Genomic DNA, 22,716 nt, shown 5'->3' on the forward strand with positions numbered 1-22,716 from the left:
ATTGTGGGGACAAGAGGGGGATTAGACAGAGAGACAAAAACAACAGAAAACACAACAACAACAACAACAATTGAGCAACATCAGCAAATACGACATGTACAAATATGATGGTAAAAGTAATAGCAAATAAGCAGTTAGCGGAAATAAAAAAAATACAGAAATGACAATGAGCATTATTACACTAAAAATGGAGCAATACGAATACCAATAGAAATAGCGCTATTGATAATGAACAATACCAATACTTTACCTTTATTATCAACAATAAAGTTGTTCAAATGCAACAATACATATATGTAATGATATGTAGGCTGAGGATGTCGTTGTGGCTTGTGCAGCCCTTTGAGACACTTGTGATTTAGGGCTATATAAATAAACTTTGATTGATCAATCAAAAGTCTGCTTACAATGGAGCCGCTCTATTCTGCCTATAAAGCCCTTAAAAAGACTGAAACACCTCCATTAAGGTTCTATATACATGATGTAAGTATATATGTCATGCAGTAACAGGCACATTCATAGCAACATTTAATATTTACGTATTTTGCTCACATTCATTTAAAAAACGCATCACAACGGTCACTTTTTTTTCTCAAAATCACTGATTACTAATCACTGCAGACTTCATGAGCGCCAACAAACGTAATATAACATCACTTCCTGTACAATGTCTGCTGTCATTAGGATGCCGACTGCTAGGAATTCAGTCAGATGCAAAGATTCATAATCCTCGCGATGAAGAGGGAGGCGGAAGGAATCATATTTTTGGGTATTTCTCGTCATTTCTGGGTCTAAATTGGCTGTCAAAGCGTACCGATTTGTCGGAATACGTCCTCGTCCTTCTGCTATCCAGGTGAGCGGCATGATTTATGATCAACTCGTGATTTGATTGGCTATTGCAACTGTCTATCACCTGTATGTGTCCGTTCACTTAAAGTGCAAAGATGCCTGCATTGTTGATTCTGAAGGCCCCGGGCAGATTTGGTACAGCATGGCAACATAAGATAGCTGAATTCTGATTGGATAACATTTCTAAACTAAAAACAACAGTGCTGGAAGGAGTATAATATGACATGAAGATAATATGAATACTTTTAGATATTTAGGGAAAGAAAATTAAAAAATACTTTTATCTTTAATTATGATCATGATTTCTGGTTATGTTAGGCCAGCAGAGAAGGCCTTGCTGGCCCTGACGGCACACCACTGATGTAATGATATCAAAATGTCACTGTGCAATTTTATCACGGTATTAAGCCCACACTATGATATTGTTATGAGAGCCAACAAACATAAAAAAACATCACTTACTGTGTAGTGTCTGCTGTCATTAGGATGCCGGCTGCTAGGATGTTCATATATTCCCGTTTAGATGAACATAGATTCGTAATCCTCGCGAAGAAGAGGTAGGCGGAACGAAGTATATTTTTGTGTATTTCTCGTAATTTCCGGGTCTATATTGGCTCTCAGTGTACCAATTTGTCGGAATACGTCCTCGTCCTTCTACTATCCAGGTGAGCGGCATGATTTATGATCTAGAATAAAGTTTGACGAGCAAGGAAACGAGAAAGCAGCTGATCAGTCGATCATGTCAACATTGGCACACAAGCTTGTGATCACGGCGCCGCTGTAAATAGTTTGTCTGCGTTAGCGCTTATAATAACAACAATGATAAGAATAATAATAACTTTTATTTATAATGCACTTTTCATTTAACTTCAAATCTCAAAGTGCTACATATTAAAATACATATATCACTATCACTAATACTTAGGTAATATTCAAATCACAAAATGTAAATGGAGTATTGGTGGCGGTTTTTGGATGTTTTTTTATTGGGTTTAATGGACCTCCCATGGGCTCCGCTTTAAGGGGACTTTTATTTACATTTATTTTTTAGCTATAATGCATTAAAAAAAAATACATCCGTCATGTCTTTCATAATGATTGTGAATGGTAGGCAAAATAAAAAATAAAAAGTGCAGTTCCCCTTTAATGCTGCCCCTCAAGCAATAAAGAACTTTCATTTCCTAAAAATTAAACCGTAATTTACAAACTGTTGCACTTGTCTACATAATATTGGAGGATTACCTAGCAGATTCAACTTTTGTTATGTGTAATTCCAGGGTTGTACCGATGCATAGCCTTGAATATTGTCCGATATCGATCCAATGTGATATCACTATAAATAATACATACTTTTTCCTTGCTTTTTAATGTGGAATGCTAAAAACCGCTTTGATCAAGTGATATGCTGTTGTGAGCACATGAATTCTCTATGCTATATTCAGGCACTGCTAGATAGAAGAGCTAGAGCGGAGTCTGTAATGAATCGTATACTATTTTGTGTTTTCACACCTGAGATTGAGTTGTCAGTATGCATTCATTTCAGTTTGTCTTTGGTGTGTTAGCGTAGTCTGGAAATAGTCTATTACTATTAAGTTTAATGTGTTTGAAACTATAAAGTGTTTGCCAGGGAGTATTGTTCTTGTTTCACACCATCTCCTTGAATCTAACGTGCATCTCACTACTAGTGTTGATTGTCAAATTTGGAGGTGTTGAAATCGCCCTGTAAAATCAGTAATGCTAATTAGTGATTAGTGTGGGCCTCCATGGCATATCCAATGTACAAAACCCAAAAACCAGTGAAGTTGCCACGTTGTGTAATTCGTAAATAAAAACAGAATACAATGATTTGCAAATCCTTTTCAACTTATATTCAATTGAATAGACTGCAAAGACAAGATATTTAATGTTTGAACTGAGAAACTTAAAACATTTTTTTCAAATAATCATTAACTTACAATATAATGGCAGCAATTCATTGCAAAAAAGTTGGCACAGGGACATTTTTACCACTGTGTTACATGGCCTTTCCTTTTAACAACACTCAGTAAATGTTTGGGAACTGAGGAGACACATTTTTGAAGCTTTTCAGGTGGAATTCTTTCCCATTCTTGCTTGATGTACAGTTGTACCACTCCGCGGTCTCCGTTGTGGTATTTTAGGCTTCATATTGCACCACATATTTTCAATGGGAGACAGGTCTGGACTACAGGCAGGCCAGTCTAGTACCCGCACTATTTTACTACAAAGCCACGCTGTTGTAACATGTGGCTTGGCATTGTCTTGCTGAAATAAGCAGGGGCGTCCATGATAACAGTGCTTAAATGGCAACATATGTTGCTCCAAAACCTGTATGTACCTTTCAGCATTAATGGTGCCTTCACAGATGTGTAAGTTACCCATGCCTTGGGCACTAATACACCTCCATACCATCACAGATGCTGGCTTTAAAATTTTGCGCCTATAACAATCCGGATGGTTATTTTCCTCTTTGGTCTGAAGGACACGACGTCCACAGTTTCCAAAAACAATTTGAAATGTGGACTCATCAAACCACAGAACACTTTTCCACTTTGCATGAGTCCATCTTAGATGAGCTTGGGCCCAGCGAAGATGGCGGCGTTTCTGGGTGTTGTTGATAAATAGCTTTCACTTTGCATCGTAGAGTTTTAACTTGCACCTACAGATGTAGCGACCAACTGTAGTTACTGACAGTGGTTTTCTGAAGTGTTCATGAGCCCATGTGGTGATATCCTTTACACACCGATGTCGCTTTTTGATGCAGTACCGCCTGAGGGATCTAAGGTCCGTAATATCGCTTACGTGCAATTCTCTGAACCTTTTGATGATATTACGGACCGTAGATGGTGAAATCCCTAAATTCCTTGCAATAGCTGGTTGAGAAATGTTGTTCTTAAACTGTTTGACGATTTGCTCACGCATTTGTTGACAAAGTGGTGACCCTCGCCCCATCCTTGTTTGTGAATGACTGAGCATTTCATGGAAGCTGCTTTTATACCCAATCATGGCACCCACCTGTTCCCAATTAGCCTGTTCACCTGTGGGATGGTGAACAGGTATTTGATGAGCATTCCTCAACTTTCTCAGTCTTTTTTGCCACTTGTGCCAGCTTTTTTGAAACATGTTGCAGGCATCAAATTCCAAATGAGCTAATATTTGCAAAAATAAGGTTTTCCAGTTCGAACGTTAAGTGTCTTGTCTTTGCAGTCTATTCAATTGAATATAGGTTGAAAAGGATTTGCATATCATTGTGTTATGTTTTTATTTACCATTTACACAACGTGCCAACTTCACTGGTTTTTGGGTTTTGTAGATTGGCATCGAGCTAGCACATTGGTTTTAATGCATTAATTTTATGATGGAATGTCGCAGAGAATACCTTATTTCTGTATGTTGAATTTTACAGTGCTTCGAAGTAAAGAATCTTACACGCCTCTCAAACGGAGACAACTTATTTGTCTGCTAAGCTAGCGCTAACGTTAGCGGGAGCAGAACGGAGATTTTAGATGCAGGCCGATATATTCCGATACTTGTTTTGTTTTGCTGATATCAAACTGAGACATCCTTATTTAATAGACAAGAGTTTAGCAGTTTTATCTTTTGCATTTTTTATTTACTGTACCAACATTGAAACGAATTGTTACCCTACAACTAATGTACATACCATACCTTGATTAAGAGTTGTTGTTACACCACTTAGTTTTTTTTTAGTTTTTAATAACCGTTTTCAAATATGAAAGTTTTGATGAACTGTCCTGGCACCGAACAACATCTGTGTGTGTTATAGTGTGGTCATCTGGTTTGGGGATTTGAACTATCGCCTCTTCATGTACGACGCTGCTGAGGTCAAACGCCTCATCTCCCAGAATGAGCTGAAAAAGCTTCAGGAGTTTGATCAGGTGAGGAGGGGTCAACCAGTGGTCATTGGGGGCACTGGCATTGTTTAAAGAACTTGTCTAACTCTCTCTGACAGCTGAACATTCAGAGGCAGACCAAAAGAGCCTTCACTGACTTCATGGAAGGAGAGATCAACTTCATCCCAACGTACAAGTACGATTCCAGAACGGACCGCTGGGACTCCAGGTAACACCATTTGGATGCATCTGCTTTTACTTTTCCGTTGTTATTCCCTCTGACTAAACCTTGTCAGCAAAGCAGGCGTTTCCGTTGTTATCGCTGCACAAACACAAGAGTCAGCGTGTCTGTACGGTGCCTGAAACTCTTTGACTGTTTCCTCTAGCGGAAAGTGTCGTGTTCCAGCGTGGTGTGACAGGATCCTGTGGAGGGGCAACAATGTCAAGCAGCTCAAATACCGCAGTCACATGGAGCTGCAAACCAGTGACCACAAACCGGTCAGCTCCATCTTCAAAATAGGGGTAAGAAGTGCTGCAATACACAAAACATATAAGACATACTAGGGCTGGGAATCTTTGGCCACCACACGATTTGATTCGATTCTTGGGGGTAACGGTTCAATACAGAATTTATTCTCGATTCAAAAAGATTCTCGATTTCAAAATCAATACATTTTGATAACATTGGGTGCCGGTTCTATGATTTACTACATTCCTCCATAAAATAGATAAACAGCTCTGATAAATGTATACAGGTCCATCCATCCATCCATCCGTCTCCTTCCGCGCTTATCCGAGGTCGGGTCGCGGGGGTAGCAGCCTAAGCAGGGAAGCCCAGACTTCCCTCTCCCCAGCCACTTCGTCCAGGTCTTCCCGGGGGATCCCGAGGCGTTCCCAGGCCAGCCGGGAGACATAGTCTTCCCAATCCAATCCAATCCACTTTATTTATATAGCACATTTACACAACAAGAATGTTTCCAAAGTGCTGCACAGCCATGATAAAAACAATATTAAAAACAATATTAAAAACAATATTATGCTACACCAATGACTGAATAAAAAGAAAGAATAAATGAATAGAAAACCAATATAAAAACAATATAAAAAATAAATATGATTAAAAATGATTTCAAAGGGTAAAACCAAAAAAAACAGTAAAATAGACATCAAAATTTATAAAAAAAACACAGAAGACAACAGAGGACAGAAGACCACACAACTCACGTAGTGTTAAAAGCCAAAGAATAAAAGTGGGTCTTAAGACGAGACTTAAAACACTTCACTGTGGGAACAGTTTGAACATGGAGGGGCAGAGTGTTCCAGAGTTTAGGGCCGACCACAGAGAAGGCCCTGTCTCCCCTGGTTTTAAGTCTCGTCCTGGGCACCACGAGCTGGAGCTGGCTCTCGGACCTCAGAGTGCGCGCAGGAGTGTAAATTTGGATGAGGTCCGAGATATACTGAGGTGCCAGTCCATGTAAAGCTTTTAAAACAAACAGCAAGGTTTTAAAATCAATTCTAAAATGAACAGGGAGCCAGTGCAAACTCCGAAGAATTGGGGTTATATGCTCACGTTTCCTGGCCCCTGTTAAAAGTCGTGCTGCCGCGTTCTGGACTAACTGCAACCTGGAGAGAGCTTTTTGGCTAATGCCAGCATAAAGTGCATTGCAGTAGTCCAGGCGACTTGAAATAAAAGCATGCACGACTTGTTCAAAAAGGTTAAAATATAAAAATGGTTTTACCTTTACTAAAAGACGAAGATGATAAAAACACGATTTTAAAACGCCATTGACTTGTTTGTCAAATTTAAAATCACTGTCTATAGTGACGCCAAGGCTGGTGACTTTGGGACGCACATCATTTTGCAATGGTCCCAAGTCAGTGAGGGCCGGACCAAAAACTGAAATTTCCGTTTTTCCCTCATTCATTATTAAAAAATTCTGGGCTAACCAAGCCTTGACATCACATAGACAGTTGAGAAGGGGTGTCAGGGGGCCGTGGCCTTTTGAAATTGGCATATCAATTTGGCAGTCATCTGCATAAAAGTGATAAGACACTCCATGTCTCTTAAAAATCTCTCCAAGAGGGAGAATGTATAAGCAAAACAGGATGGGGCCTAGAACAGATCCCTGGGGGACACCACAGTAAAGCGGAGCAGAAGAAGAGGTGGCATGTCCCAACGTGTCCTGGGTCTTCCCCGTGGCCTCCTACCAGTCGGACGTGCCCTAAACACCTCCCTAGGGAGGCGTTCGGGTGCATCCTGACCAGAAGCCCGAACCACCTCATCTGGCTTCTCTCCATGTGGAGGAGCAGCGGCTTTACGTTGAGCTCCCCCCGGATGGCAGAGCTTCTCACCCTATCTCTAAGGGAGAGCCTTATACAGGTATATTACTTAAAATACAACTGGTTTTGTTTCATAAAATTCTTCCCTAACATTTACTAAGATTTTGGGTAAAGAATAAATAGGTTAAAAATCTATTTCTGTTTTATTTATTTTTGGGAAATAATAAATACCCGTATTTTCCGCACTATAAGGCGCACCGGATTATAAGGCGCACCTTCAATGAATGGCCTATTTAAAAACTTTGTTCATATATAAGGCGCACCGCATTATAAGGCGCACCGCATTATAAGGCGCATAGAATAGACGCTACAGTAGAGGCTGGGGTTACGTTATGCATCCCGTAGTTGCGAGACCTGTTGTGGCTCAATATTGGTCCATATATAAGGCGCACTGTCAGCTTTTGAGAAAATTGGAGGTTTTTAGGTGCGCCTTATAGTGCGGAAAATACGGTAGATAAATAAATAAATTTTTTGATCTATTTATTTTATGCGATAAAATAAATTAAAAATCCATTTTTTATTTATTTTTTCCCCAGAATCGATTTTGATTTAATAGATTTTGTGGAAAAAATAAATAAATAGTTATTTTTTTGTAATTGTTTTCCTCCCCAAGATCTGTCCTGTCCAGCTACTTTAGTCAATGTTAGCGTATAATTTTATTAAACAAAACCAGTTTTCTTTTAAGTAATATAGAAATGTATCAGAGCTGTTTATCTATTTTATGGAGGAATGTAGTTAATCATAGAACAGGCACCCAAAGTTATTAAAAAAGTATAGACTTTAAATCGAGAATCGTATTGAATGGAGAATCAATTCTGTATCGAATCGTTACCCCCAAGAATCGAATTGAATCTTGTGGTGCCCAAAGATTCACAGCCCTACTATTACAAATACGTTTTTTTGTAATATATATAAAACAAAATTGGACACCCCTAATAAACAATAAACACATCTTTAATTGTTGACACTCTTATATTAGGAACATCTTTCATGATTACGGTAGCACTACTTATATTTTGGGACGTCTGTGCGTGTGCAACAGGTGAAGGTGGTCAATGAGCAGCGCCACAAAAAGGTGTTTGAGGAGATTGTTCGTGCTATGGACAGAATGGAGAACGATTTCCTTCCGTCTGTGACGCTGAGCAGGCGAGAGGTAGGAAAAATTACCGTTTCATAATGTGTATAGTCAATCCACTCCACAAATCCATTCATCGTATGCAATATGTCACAGGGTTTCCCCTTAATGTATTTGATTGTGGCGGTGCACCACGGCAACATACTAGCCGCCACACCTTAAAAATGTGTTGTTTTTTTACGTGAGTGAATTATATTTACGGTATATAGCGCTTTTCTGTAGTGACTCAAAGCGCTTTACATTGTGAAAAACAAAAAGTAGTATAATGTATTGTAGCGTCCAGAAGAAGACACACAAAGTATGACACTCTTTTTATCTTTTATTGCCAATTTTATTCTAACAACAAGCCCAATTCCAACCAGTATTTCCTCAGTGCACACACATCTGTCTCTGTGTTTCACTCCTAGACACACAACACTTCCTCATTCTCCGCCGACACGGTGTGTTCACAGACCATTGAAATAGTGAACATCGTTACACACTTACATACACTTTTTAACACCAGCAGGTAGTTACTGTATGAATGGACGTACACTACCGTTCAAAAGTTTGGGGTCACATTGAAATGTCCTTATTTTTGAAGGAAAAGCACTGTACTTTTCAATGAAGATAACTTTAAACTAGTCTTAACTTTAAAGAAATACACTCTATACATTGCTAATGTGGTAAATGACTATTCTAGCTGCAAATGTCTGGTTTTTGGTGCAATATCTACATAGGTGTATAGAGGCCCATTTCCAGCAACTATCACCCCAGTGTTCTAATGGTACAATGTGTTTGCTCATTGGCTCACAAGGCTAATTGATGATTAGAAAACCCTTGTGCAATCATGTTCACACATCTGAAAACAGTTTAGCTCGTTACAGAAGCTACAAAACTGACCTTCCTTTGAGCAGATTGAGTTTCTGGAGCATCACATTTGTGGGGTCAATTAAACGCTCAAAATGGCCAGAAAAAGAGAACTTTCATCTGAAACTCGACAGTCTATTCTTGTTCTTAGAAATGAAGGCTATTCCACAAAATTGTTTGGGTGACCCCAAACTTTTGAACGGTAGTGTATGGCGCCGCTGCTGCCCACTGCTCCCCAAGGGGATGGGTCAAATGCAGAGGACAAATTTCACCACATCTAGTGTGTGTGTGACAATCATTGGTACTTTAATCTTATATAGTTTATTATTTGCACACTTTTGACTAGTGATGCACTGAAGGACGGAGAACTAGGGCCTTGTCCAGAGGTGATTGTAATACACCAAGACGTACTGTAGAACAAAATTTGGTGAAATGGTCACCTCTGTAAGAGGAACACAATCCTGGAATAAGTTGCCCATACACATTAGAGACTGTGATAACTATCCACATTTCAAAAAAAAACTTAAACACTGGCTAAAAATAAATCAGACATGAAACGCATTAAACCATTAAACACTGTTTCCAGACTCCAGCCCGTTCCAGTGGGCTTCTGGCCAGCGTATTTGAAGCTATGAGTGAATTGTCTGTCCTGGTCTATCGTCTTGTAATTTGTGTATTGCAACTGCTTGTCTTGTCTGTTTTATAATGTCTTATTTATTTGGTTCTTATTTCTGTCATCGTGGTTTTAAAGTCTTATGTTAGGCGCTCGACATTGAGTTGAAGCACTGACAGGCCTCGGTTTTTGACTGTCGGGAAGACTGCCCGTCCGCCGGTCATAAGCCTGTCGGCTCGACGTTTGGTTGGCGACATTGGTTTCACAAGTTGGTCTTGCACCATTTCTTGTTACTTGCAGAGGAGGCCACGTGGAGGCTGTCGTCTTCTCCTCCAAAGTCTTATGTGTCTCACTGTTATTTTAGAAACCTGCCTTGGGACTACAGCTGAAAATTATAATACATGCTAAGTCCGGCACATTTACACTGTTTATTCGAGTGTTGATTAATGCGCACTGTCCCAATTAAATAAATGAAATACGAAAATCTGGCCGCAAAAAAGGACGTACTTTGATCACCAGAACAGCGCTGCCGAAACCAAATGTTGTGATGACGCAAGCCATTTTCACGATGTTGTCTGGAGATTGGAGGCAGCATGTCCGCGCTGTGGACATATTTTAATTAGAGATGTCTGATAATGGCTTTTTTGCCGATATCCGATATTCCGATATTGTCAAACTCTTAATTACAGATTCCGATATCAACCGATACCGATATATACAGTTGTGGAATTAACACATTATTATGCCTAATTTTGTTGTGATGCCCCGCTGGATGCATTAAACAATGTAACAAGGTTTTCCAAAATAAATCAACTCAAGTTATGGAAAAAAATGCCAACATGGCACTGCCATATTTATTACTGAAGTCACAAAGTGCATTATTTTTTTTAACATGCCTCAAAACAGCAGCTTGGAATTTGGGACATGCTCTCCCTGAGAGAGCATGAGGAGGTTGAGGGGGCCAGGGTTGAGGTTGGGGGGGTGGCGGGGGGTGTATATTGTAGCGTCCCGAAGAGTTAGTGCTGCAAGGGGTTCTGGGTATTTGTTCTGTTGTGTTTATGTTGTGTTACGGTGCGGATGTTCTCCCGAAATGTGTTTGTCATTCTTGTTTGGTGTGGGTTAACAGTGTGGCGCATATTTGTAACAGTGTTAAAGTTGTTTATACGGTCAACCTCAGTGTGACCTGTATGGCTGTTGACTTAAGTATGCCTTGCATTCACTTGTGTGTGTGAAAAGCCATAGATATTATGTGATTGGGCCGGCACGCAAAGGCCTTTTAAGGTTTATTGGTGCTCTGTACTTCTCCCTACGTCCGTGTACCATTCCGCACAGCGGCGTTTTAAAAAGTCATACATTTTACTTTTTGAAACCGATACCGATAATTTCCGATATCACATTTCAAAGCATTTATCGGCCGATAATATCGGCAGTCCGATATTATCGGACATCTCTAATTTTAATATATCTGACATATACTCGCAGACAGCGATCTGCAAAAATGTAAGACTACAGCGGCGGCTTTTAAGGAGAAAAAGGCTCCTAACAGCGCGAAGCAAGTGGGACATCAGGGTCTCTGAAGCTCGCTTTTCGTTGCAGACATCGAGCGACAGAAGTAAAGAGTCTCTAAACACGAGTACATTCTACAATAACACCAGCAACAGATGCTAGATTTTAGATGTTCGACGTTTCCAGTCGTTTTTAATAAAGAAAAAGTAAATAAAAGGATTGGACAAATCTTTAGAAAAAAAAATTACATTGTACAAACAGGAGCAACAATTAAAATACAGAGCAAAAATATATGTTATTAATATACTTATTAATAACAGATTTGTTTTAAATGTATGCCTTTTTAAAGAAAATATATGCATTGTAGCAAACAACGTGATGACGTCATGTTGACCACGCCCCCACCGGCACAGGTATTTTGGTAATTTAGGGGAAACCCTGTGTCTGGATTATTAGGAACATAACCAGGTGTCCCTCTCCCCATCACGGATATCCAGGCCTTCTCAAGGCAAAAAGCTTTATACCGTATTTTCGGACTATAAGTTGCATTTTTTTTTCATAGTTTGGCCGGGGGTGCGACTTATACTCAGGAGCGACTAATGTGTGAAATTAACACATTACCATAAAATATCAAATAATATTATTTAGCTCATTCACGTAAGAGACTAGACGTATAAGATTTCATGGGATTTAGCGATCAGGAGTGACTGATTGTTTGGTAAACGTATAGCATGTTCTATATGTTGTAGTTATTTGAATGACTCTTACCATAATATGTTACGTTAACATACCAGGCACGTTCTCAGTTGGTTATTTATGCCTCATATAACGTACACTTATTCAGCCTGTTGTTCACTATTCTTTATTTATTTTAAATTGCCTTTCAAATGTCTATTCTTGGTGTTGGCTTTTATCAAATACATTTCCTCAAAAAATGCGACTTATACTCTAGTGCGACTTATATATGTTTTTTTCCTTCTTTATTATGCATTTTTGGCCAGTGCGACTTATACTCCGAAAAATACGGTAGTCCCGACCCCCAGCTACGGGTGCCAGGCGAGGTCTGCCCCTGGAAGTTGCACTGACTGAAATACCTCCAATGGAAGGTATCCAGTTGACATCCATTTCAGGCATCTACCCTCAAAGTTTAAAGCCTTTTTCCAACGTTATCTAGTTAGTACAGCTCTACTGCCAAAACTCCTTTAGAGGTGACCACCTGTGTATGTAGAACTACACCTGGATCGGCTTATTTTACCAAAGCACGCCTGCCTTTTACTGCATTACCAGTCCGTGCTCCTGCTTTCCAACATCTGGCCTCTTCTGATGTGTTTAATTCCAGTGTATTTTCTTCTTCCACTGCAGTTTACGTTTGAGAATGTAAAGTTCCGGCAGCTCGAGAGGGAGCGTTTACTCATAAAGAATGACGGGCAGGTGCCCTGTCACTTTGCTTTCATCCCCAAACTCAACGACTCGCAGTACTGCAAGTCTTGGCTGCGTGCTGAGCCGAGCGAGGGATTCTTGGAACCAAGTAAGTCTCTTTTTTAATCCTTTATAATTGATCAGATTTTCCACGTCTGAGCCTCTCTTCTGTTTTACCCTGAATCGTCTTATTGTATGCTGTTTGCTGTGGCTTAAATGCAAAAAGAAAATTGCAGTGAGTGTAATGACATTAGGTACGCCTACACAATGAAATAACATCCACATTCCAACCATTCCTACCAACCAAAAATGTTGATACGCTTTTGTATTGGCTGTCATTTGATTTTATAAGTAGTCATAGTGATGGACCTTTAATGGGGACATTCCGATTAGGGTTTTATGCGGCGAATACCCATACTGATCATCCATAGGTAAGATACCAATAACATGTTTTAAATGTCATTTTTAAAATGTATTTATCAACACAATCGTTAAACTAGTTCCTTATTCTCTTTTACTACCGTATTTTCCGGACCATAGGGCGCACCGGATTATAAGGCGTACTGCCGATGAATGGTTTATTTTTAATGTATTTTTGTGTCCTGTGAAAAAACGTCCGGCTGAAACTCTAATAACTAAATTTCCTTGGGTGATTAATGTAAACTCACTACACCGGTATGTTTTAGCGTTTTCACGGCGAGTTTACTAACAGATACTGTAGAAGTAAGAACTTTACACTACTATATATTAGAAATGGCAACAGTGGAGGCTGAATGCCCCAACAACAAGAAGATAGTGAAAAAAAACGAAGCTTAATAACTACAAAGGTGGACGCGCACAATTTTTCAGGACCTATACAGATCCCAAATACATGGCAGCAGGTACCAGAAAGTAAGAAAAGTTGCTTTTGCACAATATTACGAAACAAAACGTCAGAAAATGTCTTTCCTTATACACACACCATAATAATACTCCTATGTTTAATGCGCCGACAATCCTTCAAGCAGTGCGGCTTCATAGCTTACCAAAGTCGTAATAAAACATTTTGATAGCTGTGTGTAATGTTCTATATTTTCAATGGAACATTTAAAATGTTGGTGTTGTTTACTTGAGACATATTGCCATCATAGTGCAGCCTACACTTATCGCTTATGTTTGACTGCCATATACTGGTCACACTTATCATTACGCCATGTACCAAATAAAATAGCTTTGAGGTGGGTAAGCTCAACCAAACTTATTCCTTGAATTAGGCGCGCCGGGTTATAAGGCGCACTGTCGAGTTTTGAGGGGAAAAAATGATTTTATACGTGTTAAATAAAACTTCTGCCTTGTTTTTGATCAATACCTAGCTCTACTGCGCTACTGTATCTACTGGTCATTATGGTGGTACTCGGAGAGCCAAGTTTTTTCTGAGGTGGTACTTGGTAAAAATAAAAAAACATTTGAGAACCACTGACGTAGGCCACAAGGAAGTGTTTTAAATCCTTTCCAAATTTGCTAAGCACTTATTACTTGGCGTGGTTTCAAGCTAGCTAAAGAATTATCTTAACTATTAGCTTGCCAGCTCCTGGTTTGCTCTCGCTGTTGACATGTTTCGCCTTGGCCTCCAGACATAATGATGCCTAAGATGCTAAAAAAAATGAAGTTCATATGCGGTAATAGTAATGATTATTAATAGGGATGCATTTATCGGCCGATAATATCGGCAGTCCGATATTATCGGCCGATAAATGCTTTAAAATGTAATATCAGAAATTATCGGTATCGGTTTCAAAATTATCGGTATCAGTTTCAAAATGTAAAATTCATGACTTTTTAGGGAGAAGTACAGAGCGCCAATAAACCTTAAAGGCACTGCTTTTGCGTGCCGGACCAGTCACATGATATCTACGGCCTTTCACACACACAAGTAAATGCAAGGCATACTTGGTCAACAGCCATACAGGTCACACTGAGGGTGGCCGTATAAACAACTTTAACACTGTTACAAATATGCGCCACACTGTGAACCCACACCAAACAAGAATGACAAACACATTTCGGGAGAAGATCCGCACCGTAACATAAACACAACAGAACAAATACCCAGAAACCCTTGCAGCACTAACTCTTCCGGGACGCTACAATATACACCCCCCGCTACCCCCTACCCCGCCCCCCCCAACCCCGCCCACCTCAACCTCCTCATGCTCTCTCAGGAAGAGCATGTCCCAAATTCCAAGCTGCTGTTTTGAGGCATGTTTAAAAAAAATAATGCACTTTGTGACTTCAATAATAAATATGGCAGTGCCATGTTGGCATTTTTTTCCATAACTTGAGTTGATTTATTTTGGAAAACCTTGTTACATTGTTTAATGCATCCAGCGGGGCATCACAACAAAATCAGGCATAATAATGTGTTAATTCCACGACTGTATATATCGGAATTGGTAATTAAGAGTTGGACAATATTGGAATATTGGATATCGGCAAAAAAGCCATTATCGGACATCTCTAATTATTAACTTAGGGGAGCGGCTCCACACTGTGTATGGAGATTTTAGCCGCTCGTCAGTGATCGGTGTTAAAAGGCATTAATCAGGGACGGCGATCACATACTTTTTCATGAAAATTGTCCGATACTGATGGGTGGCCAATCGATTGGCATATTTCTAGCATTTAATCAACCAATCATTAAGAATTCAGACTTAACGTGTCTTGCAGTAATTGAGCCAAAATAAAGTTCACTAATGGCTGCAACCAGAACCTTCAAAATCTAGATACTGTGTTTTTATTTAGTTGAGTCTTTATTTGAAGGGACAATAATAATACCTGGGATTTATATAGCGCTTTTCTAAGTACCCAAAGTCGCTTTACATGTAGAACCCATCATTCATTCACACCTGGTGGTGGTAAGCTACTTTCATAACCACAGCTGCCCTGGGGTAGACTGACAATTCACAGAAGATATGTTCTGTACCAGATTATAGCTAAATAGCTCATTTCCATCTGCAGTCCCTGGCTACCTAAATTAAAGGGATACAAAAATCATGCAATAAAATGATGACAATAAAATCATACTATAGCATGTAATCAAATTAAGAAAAGTCAAAAAATGCCCTTTCATGGACATATACTTAATATACAATACAACCACACCTCATTTACATCATCACACAAAGACAATACATGCTCTAGTTCACATCTGTCATCATTTGTAAAAACAACCATGATTTTACCACACACACCTCACAATTTACAACAAAAATGCTCATGGATAAATATAATACACATTAATTTGATGTGTCAAACATAGTGCCCACCTTAGTGACCGTGTGAGCAGCTTTGGTTGCTCCAAAGCCACTTTTTTAACTTCAATTGTGAATGAAGAGTAATCTGTTAGACTTTTCAAGTTTGTTGTGAGGTCGTTCCATTCCTTTATAGCTTCATATGAAAAGGCTGATTGTGCAAAAGATGTTTTACATCTGGGTACGCTACACTGCCCCCTGGTGGAGGATCGTGTGTTTCTAGTTGTCACAGCAGATGTAAATTGGACAAAGTGCTTAAGTGGCGCTGGTGCAGTGTTATTTAGGATTCTATGGGCCATTAGTATTGATGTGTATTATGTGATCAGATGAGACCCTCGAGATCTATCTGGAGGTCTACGTCAGTAAAGACTCCGTCACGCTGCTCAACTCTGGCGAGGACTCCATCGAAGACATCCTGGTGCTCCACCTGGACCGAGGCAAGGACTACTTCATCACCATCTCGGGCAACTACCTGCCCAGCTGCTTCGGCACCTCGCTGGAGACCCTGTGTCGGATGAAGAAGCCCATCAGAGAGATCCCCATCACCAAACTCATCGACTTGGTAAGGGGAGCTTGAAATCAGGGGACTTGCAGGATTAGTTGAACGCTTGCTCATGAAACATGAACATAAACCTGCAGTGTGGCTTAGATCCAAGTACTAAGAGGACACGTGAGGGTTTGTTCACTCCCTCTGGGTAAAGCTGCTCACACAAAGTGTGTATTTTTGGAGACTATGAAATGCTTCTGTATGTGTATTTTTGTTGCCAAGTGAACAAGGAAGTAGTAAAAATACCAGACTAAAAGAGAGAGAACTGTTGCAATGAAAGGTAAACCAGGAGGGCGGGGCGTTAATTGGTAGCACGATATAAATAGAGACAGGCTGATATTTACAACACGAAGAAACCCATTATATGTAATATGTTAATGTATTTAACGTTAATGATTTTTTGGATTGCATGAGAAAATGTAAGACCACAAGTAAATTGCACAGCACAGTCGTCGTAATGGCAGTAAGAAGAAACAGCTGAGTCAGCATTTATACCACTGATTATGTAACACCAACAAGGACATTTTAAAGGGTTTGAAGAGACAGATAAAACTTCTGCATGCTGACCACTCATACTTTGTGTGCAGATAAAAAAGGTTCCCATTAACTACGCACTGCAACTGTGATTGACCGTTGACAACAAACGGCCCTAACAGAGAAAACAATGTTTATAAACACTGTTCAATTATTGTAACGTCTGTCGAGACGCTTTAAGAAGGGACAGGAATTACACCGATCTCTTTACTGAGCAAATCTGTTTATTGTCGGTCATAAACACACCAACAACAGTAGTAAAAACGTCTATGTATTGTGCCGTACCAGCCAAGCCAAAACCAACTCTTTATCATCTGTCATATATTTTTCTCACCTGCACTAACACAAGCACACATTAGACTAAACAAATGATGTGTTTATGGCCACACAAAAAGTCGGACAACTCCAACACATAAAGTGTAAATGCCAGGTCGTTACATTACATTATGACTCCTCAACCAGATGCGTGCTTATTCTACTGTCATTTTTGGATATTAATCATGAAATGCTGTTACTCGATTACAAGAATGCTAATAAAAAGATATACTTTATGGACAGAAAGTTACAGTAATGTACACTTAATCCCATGCTTACATCTCATTGTGCAACATTTGAATGTTTAAAGAAAAACTAAATGTGATCTCTGAAAGGGGTAGACATTCTTTCCAAAGCAGCCAGACATATAATACTAGTACACAGCTCGTGAAAAACAATATTTTTTTGTGATAGTCATTGTAAGTGGGCCAAATCACTTATATTAGAAAACAATTAAATGGAAATGACTGCTGTCATTTGATTATTATAATTAAACATTTAACTTTTTATGAGGTCAGGTTTGGGACAGGTGTGCTGCTGGTAAGGTCATAGTGTGCATGTGTGATGTTGCTCACATGCGCGCCACTAAATGCTCAGGGAGTTTTTGCGTTTGCTTAGGCACATGAACAATTAAAGGCATCATTGAACTGAAGTTGCTTACAGCCCCAACTATTAATGCCAGGATATATTTTGACCTGGCTTTAACTATTTTAACTGAATAGGGGCATTAATGACAGGACTCATGGTATTGAAAATAAACACTGCACTTCTTTTACAAAACCCAAAACCAGTGAAGTTGGCACGTTGTGTAAATCCTAAATAAAAACAGAATACAATGACTTACAAATCCTTTATTCAATTAAATACACTGTAAAGACAAAATATTTAATGTTGGAACTGAGAAACTTCATTTAATTTAGAAATTAATGGCAGCAACACAATGCAAAGAAGTTGGCACAGGGGCATTTTTACCAGTTTTACACGGCCTTTCCTTTTAACAACACTCAAACGTCTGGGAACTGAGGAGACCAATTTTTTAAGCTTTTCAGGTGGAATTACTTCCTATTCTTGCTTGATGTACAGCTTAAGTTGTTCTCCGTTGTCGTATTTTCCGCTTCCTAATGCACCACACATTTTCAATCGGAGACCGGTCTGGACTACAGGCAGGCCAGTCTAGTACTCGCACTCTTTTACTATGAAGCCATGCTGTTGTAACACGTGCAGAATGTGGCTTGGCATTGTCTTGCTGAAATAAGCAGGGGCGTCCATGAAAAAGACATTGCTTGGATGGCAACATATGTTGCTCCAAAACCTGTATATACCTTTCAGCATTAATGATGCTTCCACAGATGTGTAAGTTACCCATGCCTTGGGCACTAATACACCCCCATACCATCACAGATGCTGGCTTTTGAACTTTGCGCCTATAACAGTCCTGATGGTTCTTCCTCTTTGGTCCGGAGGACACGACATCCGCAGTTTCCAAAAACAATTTCAAAATGTGGACTCATCAGACCACAGAACACTTTTCCACTTTGCATCAGTCCGTCTTAGATGAGCTTGGGCCCAGCAAAGCCGGCTGCGTTTCTGGGTGTTGTTGATAAATGCCTTTCGCTTTGCATAGTAGAGTTTTAACTTGCACTTACAGATGTAACGACAAACTGCAGTTACTGACAGTGGTTTTCTGAAGTGTTCTTGAGCCCATGTGGTAATATCCTTTATACACCGATGTCGCTTTTTGATGCAGTACCGCCTGAGGGATCGAAGGTCACCGGTATTCAATGTTGGTTTTCGTCTTTGCCGCTTACGTGCAGTGATTTCTCCAGATTCTCTGAACCTTTTGATGATATTACAGACTGTAGATGGTGAAATCCCTAAATTCCTTGCGATAGCTGGTTGAGAAATGTTGTTCTTAAACTGTTCGACAATTTGCTAACGCATTTGTTGACAAAGTGGTGACGCTCGCCCCATCCTCGTTTGTGAATGACTGAGCATTTCGTGGAAGCTGCTTTTATACCTAATCATGGCACCCACCTGTTCCCAATTAGCCTGTTCACCTGTGGGATGTTCCAAATAAGTGTTTGGTGAGCATTCCTCAACTTTCTCACTCTTTTTTTGCCATTTGTGCCAGCTTTTTGGAAACATGTTGCAGGCATCAAATTCCAAATGAGCTAATATTTGCAAAAACTAACAACGTTTACCAATTCGAATGTTAAGTATCTTGTCTTTGCAGTCTATTCAATAGGTTGAAAAGGATTTGTATCCTGTTTTTATTTACGATTTACACAACGTGCCAACTTCACTGGTTTTGGGTTTTGTATATCACTATGTAGGATATTATATTGTGCTTTGAAGTTGCCTTTTCAATTCTAATTGCATTTACCTGCTGGAGTTAACTGGTGCAATCATCTCATCTTCTTGATTCACTGCTACCTTCTCTCTTATTTTGCTTCCTTTCATTGCCTCTCCTTGCCTTCATCTTTCCCTTCCAATTCTGCACTCTGGTTTCGGACTGACTTCTTCTTGCTCAGGGAGAGGACAGCTTCACTGAGAAGGTAACTTCCCATTGCTCATAAATAACATCAGGACATTACCATCACCTTTGTAGCAACTTGCATCCCTTGGAGGATTCATTCACTGAAACCAACCATTTGGTAGAAGAGGTAGAAGCCAGCATCCCTGGAATATACTTTAATTAGGTATTATAGGTTAATGTCACTGTTAGTTTAGTGCAGGGGTGTCCAAACATTTTGACTTGGGGGGCTGCATTGGGCTAAAACAATTTGGCCGTGGACCGAAAGCCGACTGCATGTAAAGTAATATTATATTTATATACACACATATATCCTATACATATTTATATGTATAATTGGATATTAAGAGTATGTGAAAGTTTGACTCCTAACTTGTTTTTTTCCGTGACGACCTCCTTAAGTGTTTTCAATCAATCGGAAATATCAAGCAGCTAAAATGCGGCAATGACGGATAAGTGTGGAAACAGTGTTTTGCATGTTTCCCATAGTGCATTGCAGGGGATTTACATGGGTGAGAGTTTGAATTATGTGTTGTGATTGGACATTTTTTTTTAGAACAGTTGAGTGAGCAGATTGTGTTATGTGTGACCATGTGTGTTGACTTTTTGTGTTAGTAGTCTGTGTTAGTAATACTGCTGTGTACACTTCAAAGTGCAATTCATGGTCATTAACATGAATTACTCACAATGTCCACAAGATGGCGGTAAAGTTGCAGCAACTATATTGTGAGCGGGCCAGATTCCTTATTTCTTAACATGCCGGGAGGCCGTAGTTTGATCTTTTGTGCGAAGTGTGTAACTATGCTTTCACCGCCACAGGAACGGTCAAAGATGAACTTTCTGATGGGGGATGCCACAAGCACAGAGGACGCACCTCTCAAAATCCCCAAGGAGATGTGGATCCTGGTCAACCATCTCTTTACAAAGGCTTGTGATCAGGTGAGATGCCAGTTTCTTAGATTACATCATCAACACAGATTTATGTTAAACTAGTTCTCTCTCGGAGAGCACAGACCTCCACCACACCCTACCTCCGAATAGTTAAAAAGTCCTGAATTCAAACCGAGTGAACCCTCTTGTCAGTCATCCACTTTCTTTGTCGGGCGGGGATGTGGAGTCCCCGGTGTACACACTCACAGAAGTTGAGGCTCGTAATTTAAGCCTGCAGTAACGTATTAAAAATGATCCGAAACCAGCCCAAAAACATATTTTTCTTAATCTAATTTCTGACATTTCCTAAAAGTTTAATGAAAATCCACCCATAGCTTTTTGAACTAGCTATAATGGAATGTAAAAAACGGATTGAACCCTCTGACTGACAAACTAACAGACAAACAAACAATTACATAACCTCCTGGTGGAGGTGAAAAAGCATATGTTTCTATGCAATGTGGTCATTGGCAGCGCACGAAGGTTTTTGTCCTTAAAACTGAGCTTTTGGAAACTCCAGTATTGTATAAGGACAGGTAAAACATCAATGATCTTCCATCCATCCATTTTCTACCGCTTGTCCCTTATGGGGTTGCGAGGGGTGCTGGAGCCTATCTCAGCTGCACATGGGCGGAAGGAAGGCGGGGTACACCCTGGACAAGTCGCCAATGATCTTGAACAACATTTCTCTGATGCTAATATGCATTTTTTTTGCTGACGATACAATTATTTATGGCTCATGATCATCTGTTGAACAGGCTGTTAACTCCCCGCAGAAAGCTTTTGTCGCTGTGCAGAATTCACTTTTTTTAATTTAAAACTGGTTCTCAATGCTGACAAGACAAAACGTATGCTGTTTACCAAACATAGGAAGGTGCCTCAAACTCCCCCGGTAGTGTCCACTCTTGAAGGGAATGTCATAGAAGTGGTGCATGAATATAATAACTACCTTGGTGTTTTAATTGATGACTCTCTCACTTTTCAACCGTTTATTGATCAACTAGTGAAGAAACTAAAACTTGAATTGGGATTTTTCTTCCGTAATAAGAAATGTTTTTCTTTTGGTGTAAAAAAGCGCCTTATCATTTTTATGTCCTAGATTATGGTGATCTTTTTTATATTTAGTTTAATCTATTAAGGATCCCCATTAGTCTACACCGCAGTGGAGACTATTTTTCCTGGGGTCCAGGCAAAAAACATCACACGATCACAAAACAAAAGATTACAATGCAGTACAACATGATCAAATAATAAAATGTTGTAATACAAAAATAGCAACAACAATGAACCAAAAAAACAATAACTTAGAGTTTACATAATACTGTTCATACCAAAGATAAAAAGAGCAATATAAAAATGTATACATATATTTTTGCAAAAATAAAACAAAGAACCAATGGCCTAAAATATACACATTAGTGTACCAAAGACAAACAATAAGTGACAAAAAAGTACCATCCATCCATTTTCTACTGCTTGTCCCATAATCAATAAAATCAAGCACTTAGGCATGGAGACTGTTTCTACAAACATTTGTGAAAGAATGGGCCACTCTCAGGAGCTCAGTGATTTCCAGCGTGGAACTGTCATAGGATGCCACCTGTGCAACAAATCCAGTTGTGAAGTTTCCTCCTTCCTAAATAATCCAAAAACCAACTGTCGGCTTTATTATAAGAAAATGGAAGCGTTTGGGAACATCAGCAACTCAGCCACCAAGTGGTAGGCCACGTAAACTGACCGAGGGGGGTCAGCGGATGCCGAAGCGCATAGTGCAAAGAGGTCGCCGACTTTCTGCACAGTCAGTTGCTACAGAGCTCCAAACTTCATGTGACGTTCCGATTAGCCCACGTACAGTATGTAGAGAGCTTCATGGAATGGGTTTCCATGGCCGAGTAGCTGCATCTAAGCCATGCATCACAGAGTCCAATGCAAAGCGTGGGATGCAGTGGTGTAAAGCACGTCACCACTGGACTCTAGAGCAATG

General features: G+C 39.8%; 1 protein-coding gene across 1 annotated transcript in view; it reads left to right on the forward strand.

Annotated features, from left to right (window-relative positions):
* ocrl (OCRL inositol polyphosphate-5-phosphatase) overlaps nt 1-22,716 on the forward strand; it is a 70,910-nt gene that overhangs the window by 32,130 nt on the left and 16,064 nt on the right. The window contains exons 13-20 of the mRNA XM_062039793.1: nt 4,655-4,766; nt 4,841-4,950; nt 5,108-5,243; nt 8,104-8,214; nt 12,527-12,692; nt 16,200-16,435; nt 19,801-19,824; nt 20,622-20,741. Coding sequence (XP_061895777.1) covers nt 4,655-4,766; nt 4,841-4,950; nt 5,108-5,243; nt 8,104-8,214; nt 12,527-12,692; nt 16,200-16,435; nt 19,801-19,824; nt 20,622-20,741 — 1,015 coding nt within the window. The remainder of the gene's footprint in view (nt 1-4,654; nt 4,767-4,840; nt 4,951-5,107; nt 5,244-8,103; nt 8,215-12,526; nt 12,693-16,199; nt 16,436-19,800; nt 19,825-20,621; nt 20,742-22,716) is intronic.

The sequence above is a fragment of the Entelurus aequoreus genome, linkage group LG28 (assembly GCF_033978785.1).
Source record: "Entelurus aequoreus isolate RoL-2023_Sb linkage group LG28, RoL_Eaeq_v1.1, whole genome shotgun sequence".
Lineage (NCBI taxonomy): Eukaryota > Metazoa > Chordata > Actinopteri > Syngnathiformes > Syngnathidae > Entelurus > Entelurus aequoreus.